Source organism: Nelumbo nucifera, chromosome 6, assembly GCF_055504915.1.
Source record: "Nelumbo nucifera cultivar China Antique chromosome 6, China Antique-T2T, whole genome shotgun sequence".
NCBI classification, from domain to species: domain Eukaryota; kingdom Viridiplantae; phylum Streptophyta; class Magnoliopsida; order Proteales; family Nelumbonaceae; genus Nelumbo; species Nelumbo nucifera.
Genome location: NC_142654.1, coordinates 11,296,686 through 11,312,460, shown reverse-complemented (window position 1 = coordinate 11,312,460; position 15,775 = coordinate 11,296,686). Strand labels below are relative to the sequence as shown.

At 39.9% G+C, this 15,775-nt stretch overlaps 1 protein-coding gene across 2 annotated transcripts in view; it reads right to left on the bottom strand.

Moving 5' to 3' along the window:
• LOC104587831 (Galactose oxidase/kelch repeat superfamily protein) overlaps nt 1-14,425 on the bottom strand; it is a 45,696-nt gene extending 31,271 nt beyond the window's left edge. The window contains exons 1-8 of one of the 2 annotated variants that reach the window (XM_010245572.3): nt 14,266-14,425; nt 14,071-14,168; nt 12,900-13,041; nt 12,791-12,819; nt 11,945-12,041; nt 11,798-11,853; nt 11,568-11,675; nt 9,574-9,630 (exon numbers count right to left, since the gene is read on the bottom strand). In XM_010245572.3, the coding sequence (XP_010243874.1) occupies nt 9,574-9,630; nt 11,568-11,675; nt 11,798-11,853; nt 11,945-12,041; nt 12,791-12,819; nt 12,900-13,041; nt 14,071-14,168; nt 14,266-14,327 (649 nt within the window). In that variant the 5' untranslated portion in view covers nt 14,328-14,425. The remainder of the gene's footprint in view (nt 1-9,573; nt 9,631-11,567; nt 11,676-11,797; nt 11,854-11,944; nt 12,042-12,790; nt 12,820-12,899; nt 13,042-14,070; nt 14,169-14,265) is intronic. The other variant, XM_088889321.1, reaches the window with a different exon arrangement.
• Between the last annotated feature and the right edge of the window lie 1,350 nt (nt 14,426-15,775).

Genomic DNA, 15,775 nt, shown 5'->3' with positions numbered 1-15,775 from the left:
ACCTCACGAAACTTTTCCATACCTCCTTCCTTATACCAAATTTCTCCCCCTAACGCTTCAGAAGCTTTCCTCGTACTTTCTTCCTTCCTCTTCCTCTCGGAAGCTTCAAAAGCTCTCCTAGCAAAGCTCTCTCACCTCCCAAAAACTTACAAGTCCAAGACTTGCCAATTTCCATCTCTTTATTGACTAAATTTCTGAAATCCAAGCTTCCTTCTTCATCTCCTTCCTCTCCAGCAGTGCCTCACTGCCTCAGCAGAGAGCTCTTTAATTTAATTTCCACTACTAGCCTTCTCCTCTAACACGTCCTTTTTTGACTCCTCCCCTTGAGGATCCACTAGAAGATTCTTCTTCCCATCTCCTTGTAAAAGTCGGTTTTCCACATGATGATCCTCAAGACTAAGAGCTATGAATTTCACTACTTTTCTTTTATAAATCCTCTTATATTTGTTGGTCAGGCCAGCCCCCACCAGGCCATCTTTCAGCCTCAAAAAGACCTTCGTAACATGAACAACATTGTACTTGAAGCTCTGGACTTCTTTGAGACCTCCAAAGCATCACCACTTCAAGCCAAAACAATCACCTTCCCCCTACGACCCAAATCAACTCCCAATCTTCCAACGACCACTTCAAAGTCCGAATAGTTGGAGTTTCCCCCTAACAAAGAATCTTGAATCAAATTTTTGAAAACACTCACCTTCTTACCCTCACCTCCTTTTATGCCACCTCCCTTCTCATTATCCTTGATGTTCACCACCTCCACCCTAACTCCACTCATATCCCCATCTCCTGACTCCACCCCCTTTGTAAACCCTTCATGCAAATCAACAACTAAGTCCCTATTTTCCTAGCTCAACATGGTAGAAGAAATAGAACTAGAACCTTGTGTGCCTTCAATTGACTCAAGAGACAAATCATCAGACCTGAACTTAAATAGCTTTCCTTGAAGAAGCTCCTCAGACCTTGATTTAGATTCGCAATTCTCAAGGCAACAAGCATTTGTGAGATTGCCAATAAACTACAGCCTCCAAATAACTAGCGAATGAGCCTGCCTTTCAAGGAAGAACTCACAGACCTAGAAGCAGCCCAATCACAGCTCTACTTTTATTAAGGGCCCCACACTTCTTAAAAACATATAAATGTTTCACACCTAAACCCATATCTTTAAAACAATGAGAACCACTTTCCTCCTTAAAAAGTGGACCCTACTTATTAACTACTCCCAACAAGTCATTTATATAAAATTCACGAAAGGCCCCTGTTGAAATAATTTAGTTATTTGTGTTAGGGTCTGTTTGGCTAGTTAAAGCGTTTTCTATTTCTATTTTTTTATTTCCGTTATGTCTGTTATTGTACTCACTTACAGCAGGGGCACAAGGGTCTTTTCCCTTCTTATTTCTGCCGCCCTATATAATATAATAAAAGTTGGCGCCACCAGCACTGTTCCATTGCCAATCTCTTCTCTTCTCCCTTCTCTCTTCTTCTTCTCTTCTCTTCTCTTTCTCTTATTTCTGGCCAGCCACACTGTCAAGATGGTATCAGAGCAGGAATACTGATTGAGAGAACAGATCGAACAAGCTTCCTTCCTTTTCCAACTTGCTGAATCTGGGCGGAACAGAGATCTGAATCTGGGCTGAAGAAAACATATCTACAACCGGTACAGTCCTTCCTTTTTTGTCTCTTCCTTACCCTCCTTGGTCGTGTACCAAATGAATCTGGGCTGCTGAATGCTGTCAGACCTTTGTGAGGTTTATACCTCTTGTTATTTGGGATCGTGTGATCCTGTTCCTGTGTTAAGGTGACTGTAGGTCACGGATGACCTGTTATCTCAATTTTTTGGCTTGATTATAAGTGTTAAGGATCTCTCCTGCTGATTAATGTTCTTAGAAATTCTGGAAGGCTGGTAGGTTGGGACTGTTAAACCGTACAGGTCTGAAATCTGCCAAATCTTGCCTTTTTTGTCCTGAAATTGATACTGTTTGTGCTCAGATTGTTTTCAAACCCAAGTGTGTGGGTGTGGACTGAGTACGTGTGTGGAACAATTTTGTTTTGGAGTAAGGAAGGATCCTAAGTCCAGTGTTTGGGACTGATTGTCTGTTTTGACCATGTCGTCTGAGAATTCTGCTACTTCAGAGATTCCAGGGAGCCACAATGGAGTGAGTGGGGGAATGGATATGAGTTTCCCCATGGCTGTTATTATTCCCTTTGATGGTCTGAACTACCTTGAGTGGTCTGAGGAATAAAACTCTACATCACTGTTAGGGGGAAAATAGGATACATCAATGGGAGAGTGAAGGAACCGAAGTACGGAAGTGCTGAATATGATAGGTGGAACCAAAAGAATAGTATGGTGATGTCATGGCTCTTGGTTTCCATGCTGCCACAGGTAAGGAAGACTTTTATGTGGGCTAAAACTGCTTGTGAGATATGGGTACAAGCAAAGTCCACCTATTCAGAGCAAAGACACTATGCCAAGATATATCAACTGCAAGCTGAATCCTCTACTTGCAAGCAAGGGGAGAGGAGTCTCTCGATGTACTATTCTGATTTGACATCGATATGGAAAGAACTTGATCACTACCAGAATGTGAATCGGAAGTGTGATGAAGATGCAAAGGCGTATAAGTCACCTGTATCTCAGCAACAGGTCTTTGCCTTTCTCCTAGGGTTGAATCCTTCATATGAGTCCATTAGGGTGCAGATCTTGGGTAGTAAAGACTTGCCATCAGTTTAGGAGGTGTATGCCTTAGTGCAGTCAGAAGAGAGTAGAAGAAGTGTGATGAATTGTGTAGAGGGGGAGTCAGTTGCCCTAGCTATCCAGGGAAATTCAGATACAAATGTCAGAGGTGCTTCTAAGAAAGGTGATTCTCAGAAAAGAACAGATGATAAGAGTAAACTTTGGTGCACTCACTGCCAGAAGACGAGAGATACATGTTGGGATCTCCATGGAAAACCTAAATGGGCACAGGATTTGGGTAAGAAGTCAACACCTGATCAGGGCAAGAAACCAAGCCAGCAGAATCAAAAAAAGTAAAACTCAGCTAATATGGCGTCAACAGAGACTAGTCCATTGGTAACTCAGGAGAGGCATCCCAGTTTTGACCCTAAAGAAGAAATTATCAACTCCTTTCGTGACCATTTGGAATTGTATGGTAGGACTCTCCGCCAGATGGATTCTGGTCCTACTCCCTCTACCTCTTTCGCGTCTACATCAGGTAACGCTGCCACCGCCTTCCATGTGTCATCTCATACCACTGATTTTCCTTGGGTTATTGACTCCGGAGCCTTAAACCACATGACCGGTAAGTCAAATTTATTTCAGACATATAACCTTCTTCTCTCTGGGAGAGATAAGGTGAGACTAGCTGATGGTTCTTTCTCTACCATAGCTGGCCAAGGTACCATACCTCTCCCACTCGGCCTTACCCTTTCTAATGTACTGCATGTTCCGAAATGACCTATTAATTTGCTGTCCATTAGTAGCATAACTCACTCCTTGAACTGTTCAGTCACTTTTTTTCCGTCTTCATGTGTTTCAGGATTTGGCATCGGGGAAGACGATTGGTAGAGGAAGCATGGTGGATGGTCTCTACGTATTGGAGAATAAAGCTGGTCTTGTGGCTACAGAGTCCATGAGTTTCTCAAGTGAGAGTCAAGCCTATTTATGGCATAGTCGTCTAGGTCATCTTTCTTTTGAGTCATTAAAAGTTATGTTCCCAAAGTTGTTTGAGTCCTTGTTAGTGAGTCAATTACAGTGTCAGACATGTCAATTGAGTAAACATTGTAGAAGTTCTTTACCTTTGAGAAATAAAATATCTAAATTTCCATTTCATATTGTTTATTCTGATGTTTGGGGCCCTGTTACTCTACCCACTGAGGTTGGATATAAGTACTTCATTACCTTGATTGATGATTACTCTAGATACACTTGGGTTTACCCTATGCGATCTCAAGATAAAGTGCCAAAAATTGTGAAAGACTTTCAACGCATGGTGTTCACTCAGTTCCAAACTAAAATCCATGTCTTCCAGTCGGACAATGCGAAGGAATACTTCCATAGTGATCTCACGGAGTTTTTTGCTTCGAGTGGGTCACTTCAGCGAAGCTCTTGTGCCAGGACACTCCAACAAAATGGTGTTGCTGAACGAAAGAACCGTCACCTTCTCGAAGTAGCTCGTGGCTTATTAATTCATATGAATGTGCCAAAACGTTTTTGGATGGATGCAATTTTGTGTGCTACATACATCATCAACTGTATGCCATCTCGGTTACTCGAGTATAAGGCCCCACATCAGCTTCAGTTTCCTACAGCTCCGTTGTCCACCATTCCGATGCGTGTTTTTGGGTGTCGTTGCTTTGTCCATAACTTGTCCCCTACTCGAGGTAAGCTTGATCCTCAGGCTATTCCTTGTGTTTTCCTTGGTTACCCTTTATCTCAAAAGGGGTATCGTTGCTATGATCCTACCTCTCGCAAGTACTATGTCTCCATTGATGTATCCTTCTTTGAGAATCAACCTTTCTTCTCGATTTCTCCTCAGGGGGAGAGTAGGGTTGAGGAGAAACCTGTTCCTCAAACTCAACTACCTCCTTTACCCGATCCTCCTCCATTATGGGTTTTTCATCGTCGCCATAAAAGCTAGCGGAGTTCAAGAGCCGTAGAACCTGACACTATGCAACCAACATCATCGGATTCACCAGAGGCAGATCCATCTCATCAGCCAGGTACACTTGCTCCTATTGATATGCCTGTTCCTCTAAATGTTGATTCACTTGTCATCAATGATCTTAATGTTCCTATTGCTAAGAGAAAGGGTGTTAGATCTTGTATCACTAATCATCCTATCTCTAATTTTGTGTCCTATGATCACGTTTCACCTTCATTCCATGCATTCCTCTCCTCTGTGAACAGTGTCCCCGTTCCTAAGAATGTGGCAGAAGCTTTATCTAAACCTGAATGGACAGATGCAATGCAGGAAGAAATTGATGCATTACACAAAAATGGCACTTGGGAGTTGGTGGACCTTCCTGAAGGGAAGGAACCAGTGGGTGTTCACAGTGAAACACAAGGCTGATGGAACTATTGAAAGGCACAAGGCTAGACTGGTAGCAAGAGGTTTTACACAGGTATATGGAGTGGACTATGCAGAGACTTTTGCTCCAGTAGCCAAGATGAGCTCTATCAGGATCCTTCTTTCATTAGCAGCAAATCTTGACTGGGAACTTCACCAATTGGACATAAAAAATGCTTTCTTGAATGATGACTTGGAAGAGGAAGTGTACATGACCCAACCTTCAGGTTTCTGTGCCAAAGGCAGTGAACAAAAGTTGTGTAGGTTAAAAAAATCTTTATATGGATTGAAACAATCACCTCGGGCTTGGTTTAGTAAGTTCCATTTAACAGTTCAACAGATGGAGTTCAAACAATGCCAGTCAGATCACACTCTATTTGTGAAAAGAGGTGAAGGGAAAATTGCAGCTCTTATTGTGTATGTGGATGACATAGTGATCACAGGAGATTGGGAGGCTGAAATACGAAGACTAAAAAAAAATCTTAGCCACTCAATTTGAGGTGAAAGATCTAGGCTCCTTACGTTATTTCCTTGGAATTGAAGTTGCCCGCTCTCACAAGGGCATCTTTATTTCCCAACGGAAATATGTACTAAATATACTAGAAGATACAGGCAAGTTGGGGGTAAAACCAATTGACTCACCAATTGAATCTAATCATCATCTAGGAGACAGTCAGGGGGAGTTTTTGAAAGATGTGAAGAAGTTCCAGAGACTCGTAGGGAGACTTTTGTATTTGTCTATGACCAGGCCTGATATTGCTTATGCAGTGGGTGTCCTTAGTCAGTTCATGCACAACCCTAGGACAACTCACTTTGAAGCTGTAGAGAGGATCCTTAGATACCTCAAGAAGTTTCCCAGAGCTGGTTTGTTGTTCCAGAAACATGGTCACTTAAAGGTGGAAGTATATACTGATGCTGATTGGGCAGGAGCAGTCGATGACCGAAAGTCTACCAGTGGATATTGTGCCTTTGTAGGAGGAAACTTGGTCACATGGAGAAGTAAAAAACAAAGTGTGGTGGCTAGATCTAGTGCTGAGGCAGAATATAGAGCGATGTCTCATGGGGTTGTTGAAATCATGTGGATAAGAAATCTGTTAGGTGAACTGGGTTTTGTAGTGAGCAATCCTATGTCACTCTACTGTGACAATAAAGCTGCCATCAATATTGCTGCTAATCCAATCTTGCATGATAGGACGAAACACATTGAAGTGGACAAGCATTTTATTAGAGAGAAACTTGTAAATGGAGAAGTGTGCACTCCATATGTCAGCTCAGAAGAACAACTTGCAGATATCTTCACCAAAGGTCTTCATCATGTGCGACACAATGATTTGTGTGACAAGTTGGGCATGATTGACATCTATGCTCCAACTTGAGGGGGAGTGTTGAAATAATTTAGTTATTTGTGTTAGGGTCTGTTTGGCTAGTTAAAGCGTTTTTTATTTCTATTTTTTTATTTTTGTTATGTTTGTTATTGTACTCACTTACAGCAGGGGCACAAGGGTCTTTTCCCTTCTTATTTCTGCCGCCCTATATAATACAATAAAAGCTGGCACCGCCAGCACTGTTCCATTGCCAATCTCTTCTCTTCTCTTCTCCCTTCTCTCTTCTTCTTCTCTTCTCTTCTCTTTCTCTTATTTCTGGCCGGCCACACTGTCAAGAGCCCCTTTAATCTTTTTGATAACTTCCCCCTTCTTAAATTCTCCCAACAAATTTATATAAAAAAAACGAAATCTCCCAATAGGTGTCCCTCTTCAACTAAAGTTCTCTCATCCCTTTTCCATGAAGTTCCTTTTTTGCCCCCAACCTCCCTTGATCCTCATCTCTATCCTCTGCATGATTGTCCAAATCCCCGACTCTTCGACTCCCATCATCTTCCTCCTCCAGCCTCCTAATCTTTTGCCCTATCGGCTCCTAGAGATGAAATTTTTCCCCATAAAATCGGGGGCCCACTCGGATATTAATTGCTAAAATATCCCTGAATTTCCCCCAAATTCCTAAGACCACTAGGATCCCATAATCATCCATGCCTTATCCCAACCATATAGAGTTGGCTACATGAATCCTGTTTTGCCAATCCATTTATCCACTATTAAATCATCATTTCTTACTACTACCCCTGAGTTCTTCTATGCACTAGGATCCCATAATCCAATTTCTAAAATACCCCCATATTCTCATAATCCTATTCTAAAATACCCCAAATCTCCATCCCCGATGAGGAGGAGTGCCCTGCCTCGAACCCATGCCACCACTAGAAACGGGGCAGGGATGGGGTAGGGAATTTTGGCTATGGGGCAGGGACAAGGAGGGATGTTGGGTGCCATGCTTCAAACCCACCTCGTTGCCATTTCTATTAGTACATTAAACTTCTGAATTCAATCTATCAAAACCACCGAATCCTCCTCTAACCAATAAAACAAGATACAACCTTTTTTTGAAGAGTAAAGGTAAAATTTTATTAAAAATAAAAAAGATACATCAGGGAGGTGATAAGACATCACCAAGAGAAGAAAATCAGTCTCAAAGTCCCTTTGAGAGCCCAAAACCCACATAACTTGTTGACAAAAAGGAAACCCAATCAACTCCAAGCTAAGAAACAAGGCAAAGACCCCAAACCAATCCCTAGTAAAACATAGCCCATCAGCAAAACAGGAAACATAAACCCCCCCTTGCCACAGCCATGACTTCAGTCTTCCTCTGTGACCAAGTCATCCTGGATTGAAACGACCTCATCCCATATCTTGTCTCTTTTTGGTCGGGCATTTTTGTTTAATTTCTCTTCCTTTCTTCTCCTTTCAAACTCCTCAAAATCCCTTCTAGGAAACTCCTCACCACCCCAAAATAACAGACCTAAGATTTTCCCAACTGAAACCTCTCTATCCACTATTTTTTGGAGGCCCCCCAGCACTACTGTTATCATTTGGCAGCATCTGTCTCTCCACAGACTTGGAATCACCACCACTCGATCTGTTTTCCTGCTGCTCCTTCGGCATCAGGGAGGTTGATGACTGAAATTGCCCGATGTCCCCCTATGATCAATACCATACGTCCCGTTGTCTCTCGTTCATTTCCTCCTATAAACCCATTTGAACTGTTTTGTAGGCACTGCTCCTGTCAGGCTGAGTTTTAGCCTAGAGAAAATCTGTCACATGCACAATACTATGATTTCTTGAACTGTGGGGTTTATTTCTGATTATTTCATTGATCTGTTCACCCTCCTCAGATTTGCTCCTTCCCAAGTCGACGCCCAGGCTTCTGATCTTCACCTCCTCAAAGTACAAAACATCCTCAGAATAGCGACCGACTTGGTTTCCTTAGTAGACACTAAGATTACTTGGGAGCCGATCTTTTCTGAAGATGTCTCAATCTTCGAGTACAGAACATCCTCAGAATAGTGACCGACTTGGTTTCCTTAGTAGACACTAAGATTACTTGGGAGCCAATCTTTTCTGAAGATGTCTCAATCTTCGAGTACTTGACTCACAAATCACCAGAATGAACAAACCTAGTAATCACCCACTCCTAAATCTCTTCCTTCCTTTTTCCTTTAACGGACTGGGGGTACCAATTTTTAAATTTTGTCACCTTTTTCATCCTCAGATGCATAGTTGTGCCAACCCTCACCTGTCATCCACCCTTGGGGTGAAAACGATTCGCTTATGATCGAGTGTGATGAACCTTGAGAATCAGCCCACAGGCAGCTCTGTATAAAATCCCTCTTCGAGCCAATGTTTTCTAAAAGAATGGACGGAGAAGACAATGGACAGAAATTACCATCCTCTAATGGCCTACTTAAAAAGCTAGGTTCTTGTCTTGCCTGGCCACTTAAAGCCTCGCGTGACCTCCTCTTGCTTGGTCCATCAACCCCACTTCTCGAACTGCCCCCATTAGCAAGTTCCATCTTCCCAGCTTGAGATCTGGTAACCTAACTTTAGCATATTCACGTTCCAAGACTTCGCCTCCTCCTTGCTGCTCAAAATAAAAAGAAAGAAACCAGCATTTAGCTTTCTCGCCTGAATATTTTCTTTCAAATTCCACTCCAATCTGACCCATCTCAAAACCTCCACTTCGTCAGGTTCAGAGTTGACAAAATGATCAATCAGGCATTTCTTTAACCATCTCACCCTCTCAAGAGCACCTTCACTTGAATCCACAAAGCTATGTAGGTTAACCCAAAGCAAAGATAGGAACTAATTTGAAATCAGCAAACTTGTTAACAGAGGTACTCAGAATTTTAGATAGGTCAAAGGGTGAAACTCTTCTTCATTCTATTTAACCATTATCAAAAAATTGTCTACTAAGTGCTAACTATTTCATAGAGAGACATATATGTCCATTGCCTCTGCTGCTAATGAATTCAGTAAGTGTCTACTTTCTTTATTATAGAAACACAGAAACAATAGACATGCTACTCTATTTATTTCCTTTTTCATAGGAGAAAGTTTTTCTTGATAAATAATAGGAGAAAGTTTTTTAATAAGAACTTGTTAGGAGATATTATTACCTTCCTCAATAAGACCTTTCAGAGCCCACAGGTCACCCATGATTGGTCCACCACCTCCTAACAAAGTTGAAATAACAACTTAGTATCAGATAAAGATAAAGACAACTGGATGCTAGTAAGTTGCAATTTCAATCTTGAGGTAAATTTCAACCCTGCAGAATTCAGAAATTTTGTGCCAAATTTTATGCTAAATTTTGAAACAGCATGAGAGAGAGAGAGAGAGAGAGAGAGAGAGACTTCTGAATAGAGGCATTTGGTCAGTATAAGAAAGTGGGTTGAACCTACAATAGGATTTTTTAGATTCCAGAAACTTTCTAAAAGAGAGTTACATTGTCCTTACAAAACTATCTGAAAATGCAAGAATTTAAAATCTAAGTACAAGATGGGTGGTAAGCCCACTACAAGTGAATTGGAAATATATATATATATATATATACTTTCTCTACTCAGTTAAGCATAAAAAAAATGATATTCTTTTTTATGTTGTTCTAATGTTCTTTTGTTTCTCATATTTTATTGACAACCAAATGAAATTTCTACTTGGAATGCTATAACATGTAATATGGGCATGCTTAGTAATTAAAAACTAAAATACCATAAAGATAACCACACCACATATAGTAACAAGCCTAACAAGTAACAAAGTTCTCATTTCAGTTACTTTAAATCCACTAATTTCAGCCACTTTTTTATCAGTAACAAATTGAGATTTTATTAAATATGATAGATTAATAATATACCAGTTTCAGCCACATCATGATGCAAGTTCTTTTTTTCCCAGTATTTTCAAAATATTGACATATGGAATATATCCTGAACTTTATGATGTAAATTCTGTGAATTGCTTTTATAGATATTTTGCAACCACCTTAAATAGGAAGTTTTGTGGCAAACATCAGAAATATCAAGACTAATATGGTAATGACGTGATCCTATGAATTCCTTATAAAGATATTTTAGAACCTTCTTAAATGGAAATTTCATGGGAAGTATCAGAAAACTTAGGGCTGTCAACGGGTCAGGTCTGGGTCAGAACGAGCTGGAACCGGAACCGACCCAACATGAAATGTCGAGGAACCAGACCCGGTAGAGTCTGTAATTTTTGGACCCGGAACCGAACCGACCGGTTCTCGAGACAATCGGGTCTGACCCAACAGACCCAATTATAATAAATAAAAAATAAATATTTATGTTTAATATATATTAAATATGTATAGTATATTATACATATGTATAGTATATTTGTATAATTTATTTATTTATTTAATATATTATACATTATATATATACTGGGCCGGGTCTGAATTGGCCCGGTGCTATGTGGAACCAGTTCCGAACCGATAGTAATCGGGACCCTATATCAGGACCCAGAACCAACCCCTCGGCTCCAGTTCCCGAAACCAGAACTGGTCCAATTGGTTCGGGTCTGTCAGGTTGGACCCAACCCATTGACAGGCCTAAGAAAACTCCAAGTAAAAAAATGTAAACTATGGCAACAGACAATAACTACTTAAGTTCCAAAAGCATCAAAATATTGATGGCCAACATTTTGAAGTGATTAAATAGAAAGAAAAATCAGAATGAATAACTGTGATAAGGATGACGATCTTAACAATAGAAATAAAGGAACAAGCACCAATAGATCAAAGGAAGAAGCAAAAATAACAAATACTTCCAAATAAGGCATGCATTAGAGACATCAAGCACAAGCACTCTTCCCCAATTTGATGTTTGTCCATTTGAAATGCATGCCTACTTTGGTGATGTAATGCATTCTTAATAGTGAAATTTTATCATCAAAAACAGGGAAAAAAAAAACTTGACATAAAAACATTAATATTGAATCTAAGCAACCATATTACAACCCTTATATTGCAAAAGCAGAAAGAAATCCAGAAACAAGGAATTAATGTAATAGGTAATGCGCATCCGAAAGTAGCTAGCAAAATAATCAATTATCAAAAGGAAATAGGATGATGAAAAACAGAGCTCACCTCTGCCGCCAAAGACAAGCAATCGTTTCTCAACCATAGTTGCTGTATGACCACATCGAGGTGGTGGCAGTGATCCAGAAACTGACCATTCCATCCATTCAAGTGATACTGTTGCAAAACACATCATGCAACAAATAGATTAAACCTGTGTTGGAAATTTAATATATCACCACACAAATATGAAACTGAAAATCAGGAAGAACACCAGAATCACAGGAAAAAGAAGTTACTTGTGTCCAAGACATACACATCTGACAACCACTTTTTACCATCCCATCCACCATACCTGCACTCTTTATTAAATGTCTAGTTAAGACTACATCACAGGAAAATATCCATTTCCAGAATGGATTTAGTATTGTTGGATGAATACCCACATAACAATTTTACGGTTTCCAATGGCTGAAGCAGCAGCAAAGTCTCGTGGTGAAGGCAAGTCACCAAAACCAGTAAGCTCCGTCCATTGCCAGATATCTGAATCAAACACATCCCTAATTGCTCCCAGACACTCAAAAAAAAAAAAGAGTGCACAGAATAATGGTAACTGTACGTTTCCTTTTCCTTTTCTTTTTTCTTTTTATTTTGTGTGTCCAAAATGTGACAAGAAATGAAAAATGGCAGTAAGTTCTATCAAATTTCATATTTATACAGAGAAAATAGTACATGATAAATATCCAGCTATGACAAACATAGGATTTGATCATGCAAGGCATCCAGACATTACTAAATTTCAAATTTTATGCTGGCCTACAGAATGTCATATTGTAAGCAACCCTTTTACCTTCTTAGCATCCATTAACAGTACATTTTTTAACAACTGATATAAAAGGTAATTACCCAATGCTTTTTTATTTTTTATTTTTTTGATCAGCAGCCATTACCTTGGTCCCAGCTATTTGGGGTCTTTGGAGGGGTGGACTGGATATGGTCCTAACCTTTGGCATCTTTTGGCATGAAGTGGTTGCTCTCAGACTCAAACTTGCGCTCTCATGCTTGACAGCCCAAGACTTTACCATCACACCAAGTAATGGCTCCTAAATAACACCCAATATGACATTTCAAAATTATCTCAGTATGATTTTGAGGCTATGTGAATCAAGAATCTGCACCACCTATCAAATAGTGCAGATAATAGGACAGATGGATTACTAGGATCCGGATGCCTGGCATGTCAGATTCAATGTGTATGCACTCTTAAATGAAATGCATAAACAAATTCTTACCGGTATCAAGGACCCAAAAATCGCCCAACCTGGAGATCCAGTTTCATCCATCAATAGATGGATAACACGATTCATTAAATAATGCAAAGTCACATTGATATAAACAAACCTTTTTCCACTAGAACGCCCACCAAAAATGAACATATGGCAGTCAATGGCAACGGCAACATGAAAGGCCCGTGGGCTTGGACCCACTACCTGTTCATCAGATCCATTCCCAGTGCACTCTGGCTGGAACCATAATTTGTTATCTGAAGCATAAAACAAATTCAACCAGAGTTAGATCCAAAGCTGCCAAATAGAATTCAAATATATGCATACATAGAATACAGGTTAGGCTACTATATTCCATTGGAAGTATGCACCATTGGGTGAGTTAATTGATTCTATTATGCACATTTGGTTGTCTATATTTTTATGAATTACTAATGCAGCATTAAGATACCTGCATACATACACTACATGACGGGCCACCATATTCTGTCAGAAGTACATGCCACCCTTGCAAGCCATTTGATAAGTTAATTTGTTCTATTACACACATCAAGTCACATATTTTTTTGTATGCGTTAGCACATTACAAATGAATGGACTAAGAATGCCTTTATGGCATGGTTGTATCTTCAAGGAACATCATAGGATAACTGTGAGAGATTATCACCATCACTCAAAGAGGGGTGATTCTTCAGGTTTGGGTAAACCAATTTTTTCTCATAATTGAAGTGCATCAAGGTGGTTTGTTTGTGCAGTAATTTACTCTTAGATGACTAACGTCATGCATATCCTTGATTGCAGGTGTGGTATTCCACATCCAAATACTTGTATATGTGTACATTGAACTAGATCACCATGAGCCTACTCATTTGTAAGACAAAATTCAAAAACAAACACCAGAAACCACTCAAAGCTTTACTCTGTTACATTCCCAAGTAACCCTTAATCCGAGGTTCCTGATAGTTATATGGGCGAATGGGTTGCTACCTTCGATCAAAAGTTATATTCATACTATATTTAGGTCAATTAGGCAATGAAGAGGTTTTCAAGTTAAAGTTCAAATAGGCACTAGCAAAGGGGGAAAACAACAGAATTTTCAGTATCTTGACTCGAGGTACAAGTACAATTCTTCAGGTCGAGTTCTACAACGTACAGGTATCAGCATATATGAACAAAACCAAAAGAATGCAATTACATTCAAGAACTCCTAATTCCGAGTATCCAAGAGTAAGGAACGAATTTAGAGTGAAATTGGAGGCAATAAATTGAAAGAAGAAAAAAAGTACCAGTGTCGTAGACCGTGAGATCGCTGATAAATCTCTTGTCGACGAGGCCACCAAACACGACGACCTTCGATTTCCCGACGTTGACTGCAGTGTGGCCACTGAGAATCAAAAGAAAATTTAAGGTTTGAATCTATAATTTCACAGGAAACAAAAGCACACATTAAAGAAAAGGGAGGAATGGAAAGAAATGGTTGCCTTCGAGGCTGGGGGAGAGTTCCACCAAAATCAGAAGACTCGGCTCGAACCCAATAATGCATGTTTGGCGTTGCCTCTTCTCTGAGTCCGGTGAACTCGTCTGTGTATCAGACCGTGACTGGATAGTGGATATCGGTTTGCCATCATACGCGTGCCTTTTATGCACAGTTTGTGTTCGAATAGATGGATCTTACGTGTGGGTTGACGGTAAATTTTGACCGTTAGTTAAATGGGCTCGATTAAAGCCCGGGCCTCCACCCTCCGGACTCCAGAGCAATCATGGACAGCTCGTAACCGTGTGATTCTGGGACCATCTTTTCATTCTACGGTTCTCAGCGATAGCGTCGTTTTAACATTAAGGGGCCCGTTTGGCGGTTTGGGAGGGAAGATTTGAAGGCTCAGTTAAACTGGTTCAACTGCTTTGAAGAATTGAAGCCCTCCAGATAAACTATTCAAAGAAGCTGAACCGGACGGACAGTCTTTGAAGTGATTAATGAATGACTAACGGCAGCTGCTTTGGGTTCTTCAGATTTTTCACCAAATATAACTTATAAGCTGTTTATGTGGCGCCCATTTGAATTAAAATGTATTCAGCTTTGATTGAGCTGCATTGAACATTAGGCTGCGTTTGGTTGGAGTGCAATATTTTATTTGTATTAGCACAGGTACATAAGAGTGCAAATGAAAAAAAATGCAAGTTCTGGTTTAACTTTGTTTTGTATTTTACTTTATTTGTAATCAAATAAAATAAGCTAAAATTTGAAAAAAAAAATCAAGTAAAACTTATACTCAAATCATTTGCACTGCCATAATTTTGCATTAATACAAACAAATTTATTTGCATTGCAACCAAACACAGCCTTAGCTTCACCATAAAATCTATCTATTAGCTGAATTAAAATGTATTTGTTCTTTCCAGGTTTTTCACCAAGCATAGCTTCTAAACTTTCCATGTGCATGTGGTACAAACAGTTTCTGGCTTTGTAAAGTGAGCCCAGCATGCTTATATTTGATGAAAAATTTCAAAAAGCCCAAATATTAGCAAAAATTTGGCAGGCTCTTTTAGTAACTTCTTCAAATTAAGGGTGCACTTTGGGTGGATTCAAATTGAGAATTTATCAAAATCTGAATGACCCTCGGCTTGACAACATCCACCCCTATTTTCAAATGGCTCAATAAAAGCAGCTCAATCAATGCATCAGCCTTGGATTTTAAAAATGATTCGGATTCGGTTATCAGGTCGAATGGTCCGATCGTTCGAATCGAACGGTCCGACCATTTTGACAAAAAATTTATAAAATAAAAAACGGTCAAAATGATTCGAACGATTAACTGGTAAGATCAGTGGTTTGCTGATCAAAATCAATGGTTTTAAGCAAATTTCTGGTTTTGAAGAAAACCGAAATTGGTCACCTGATTGGTTTCCGGTTTTTTCAGTCCAATCATCTGGTCCTGTCCGGTTTTGAAAACCATGGCATCAGCCTTCCTAATCAGGCCCTAAGGCTGTTAT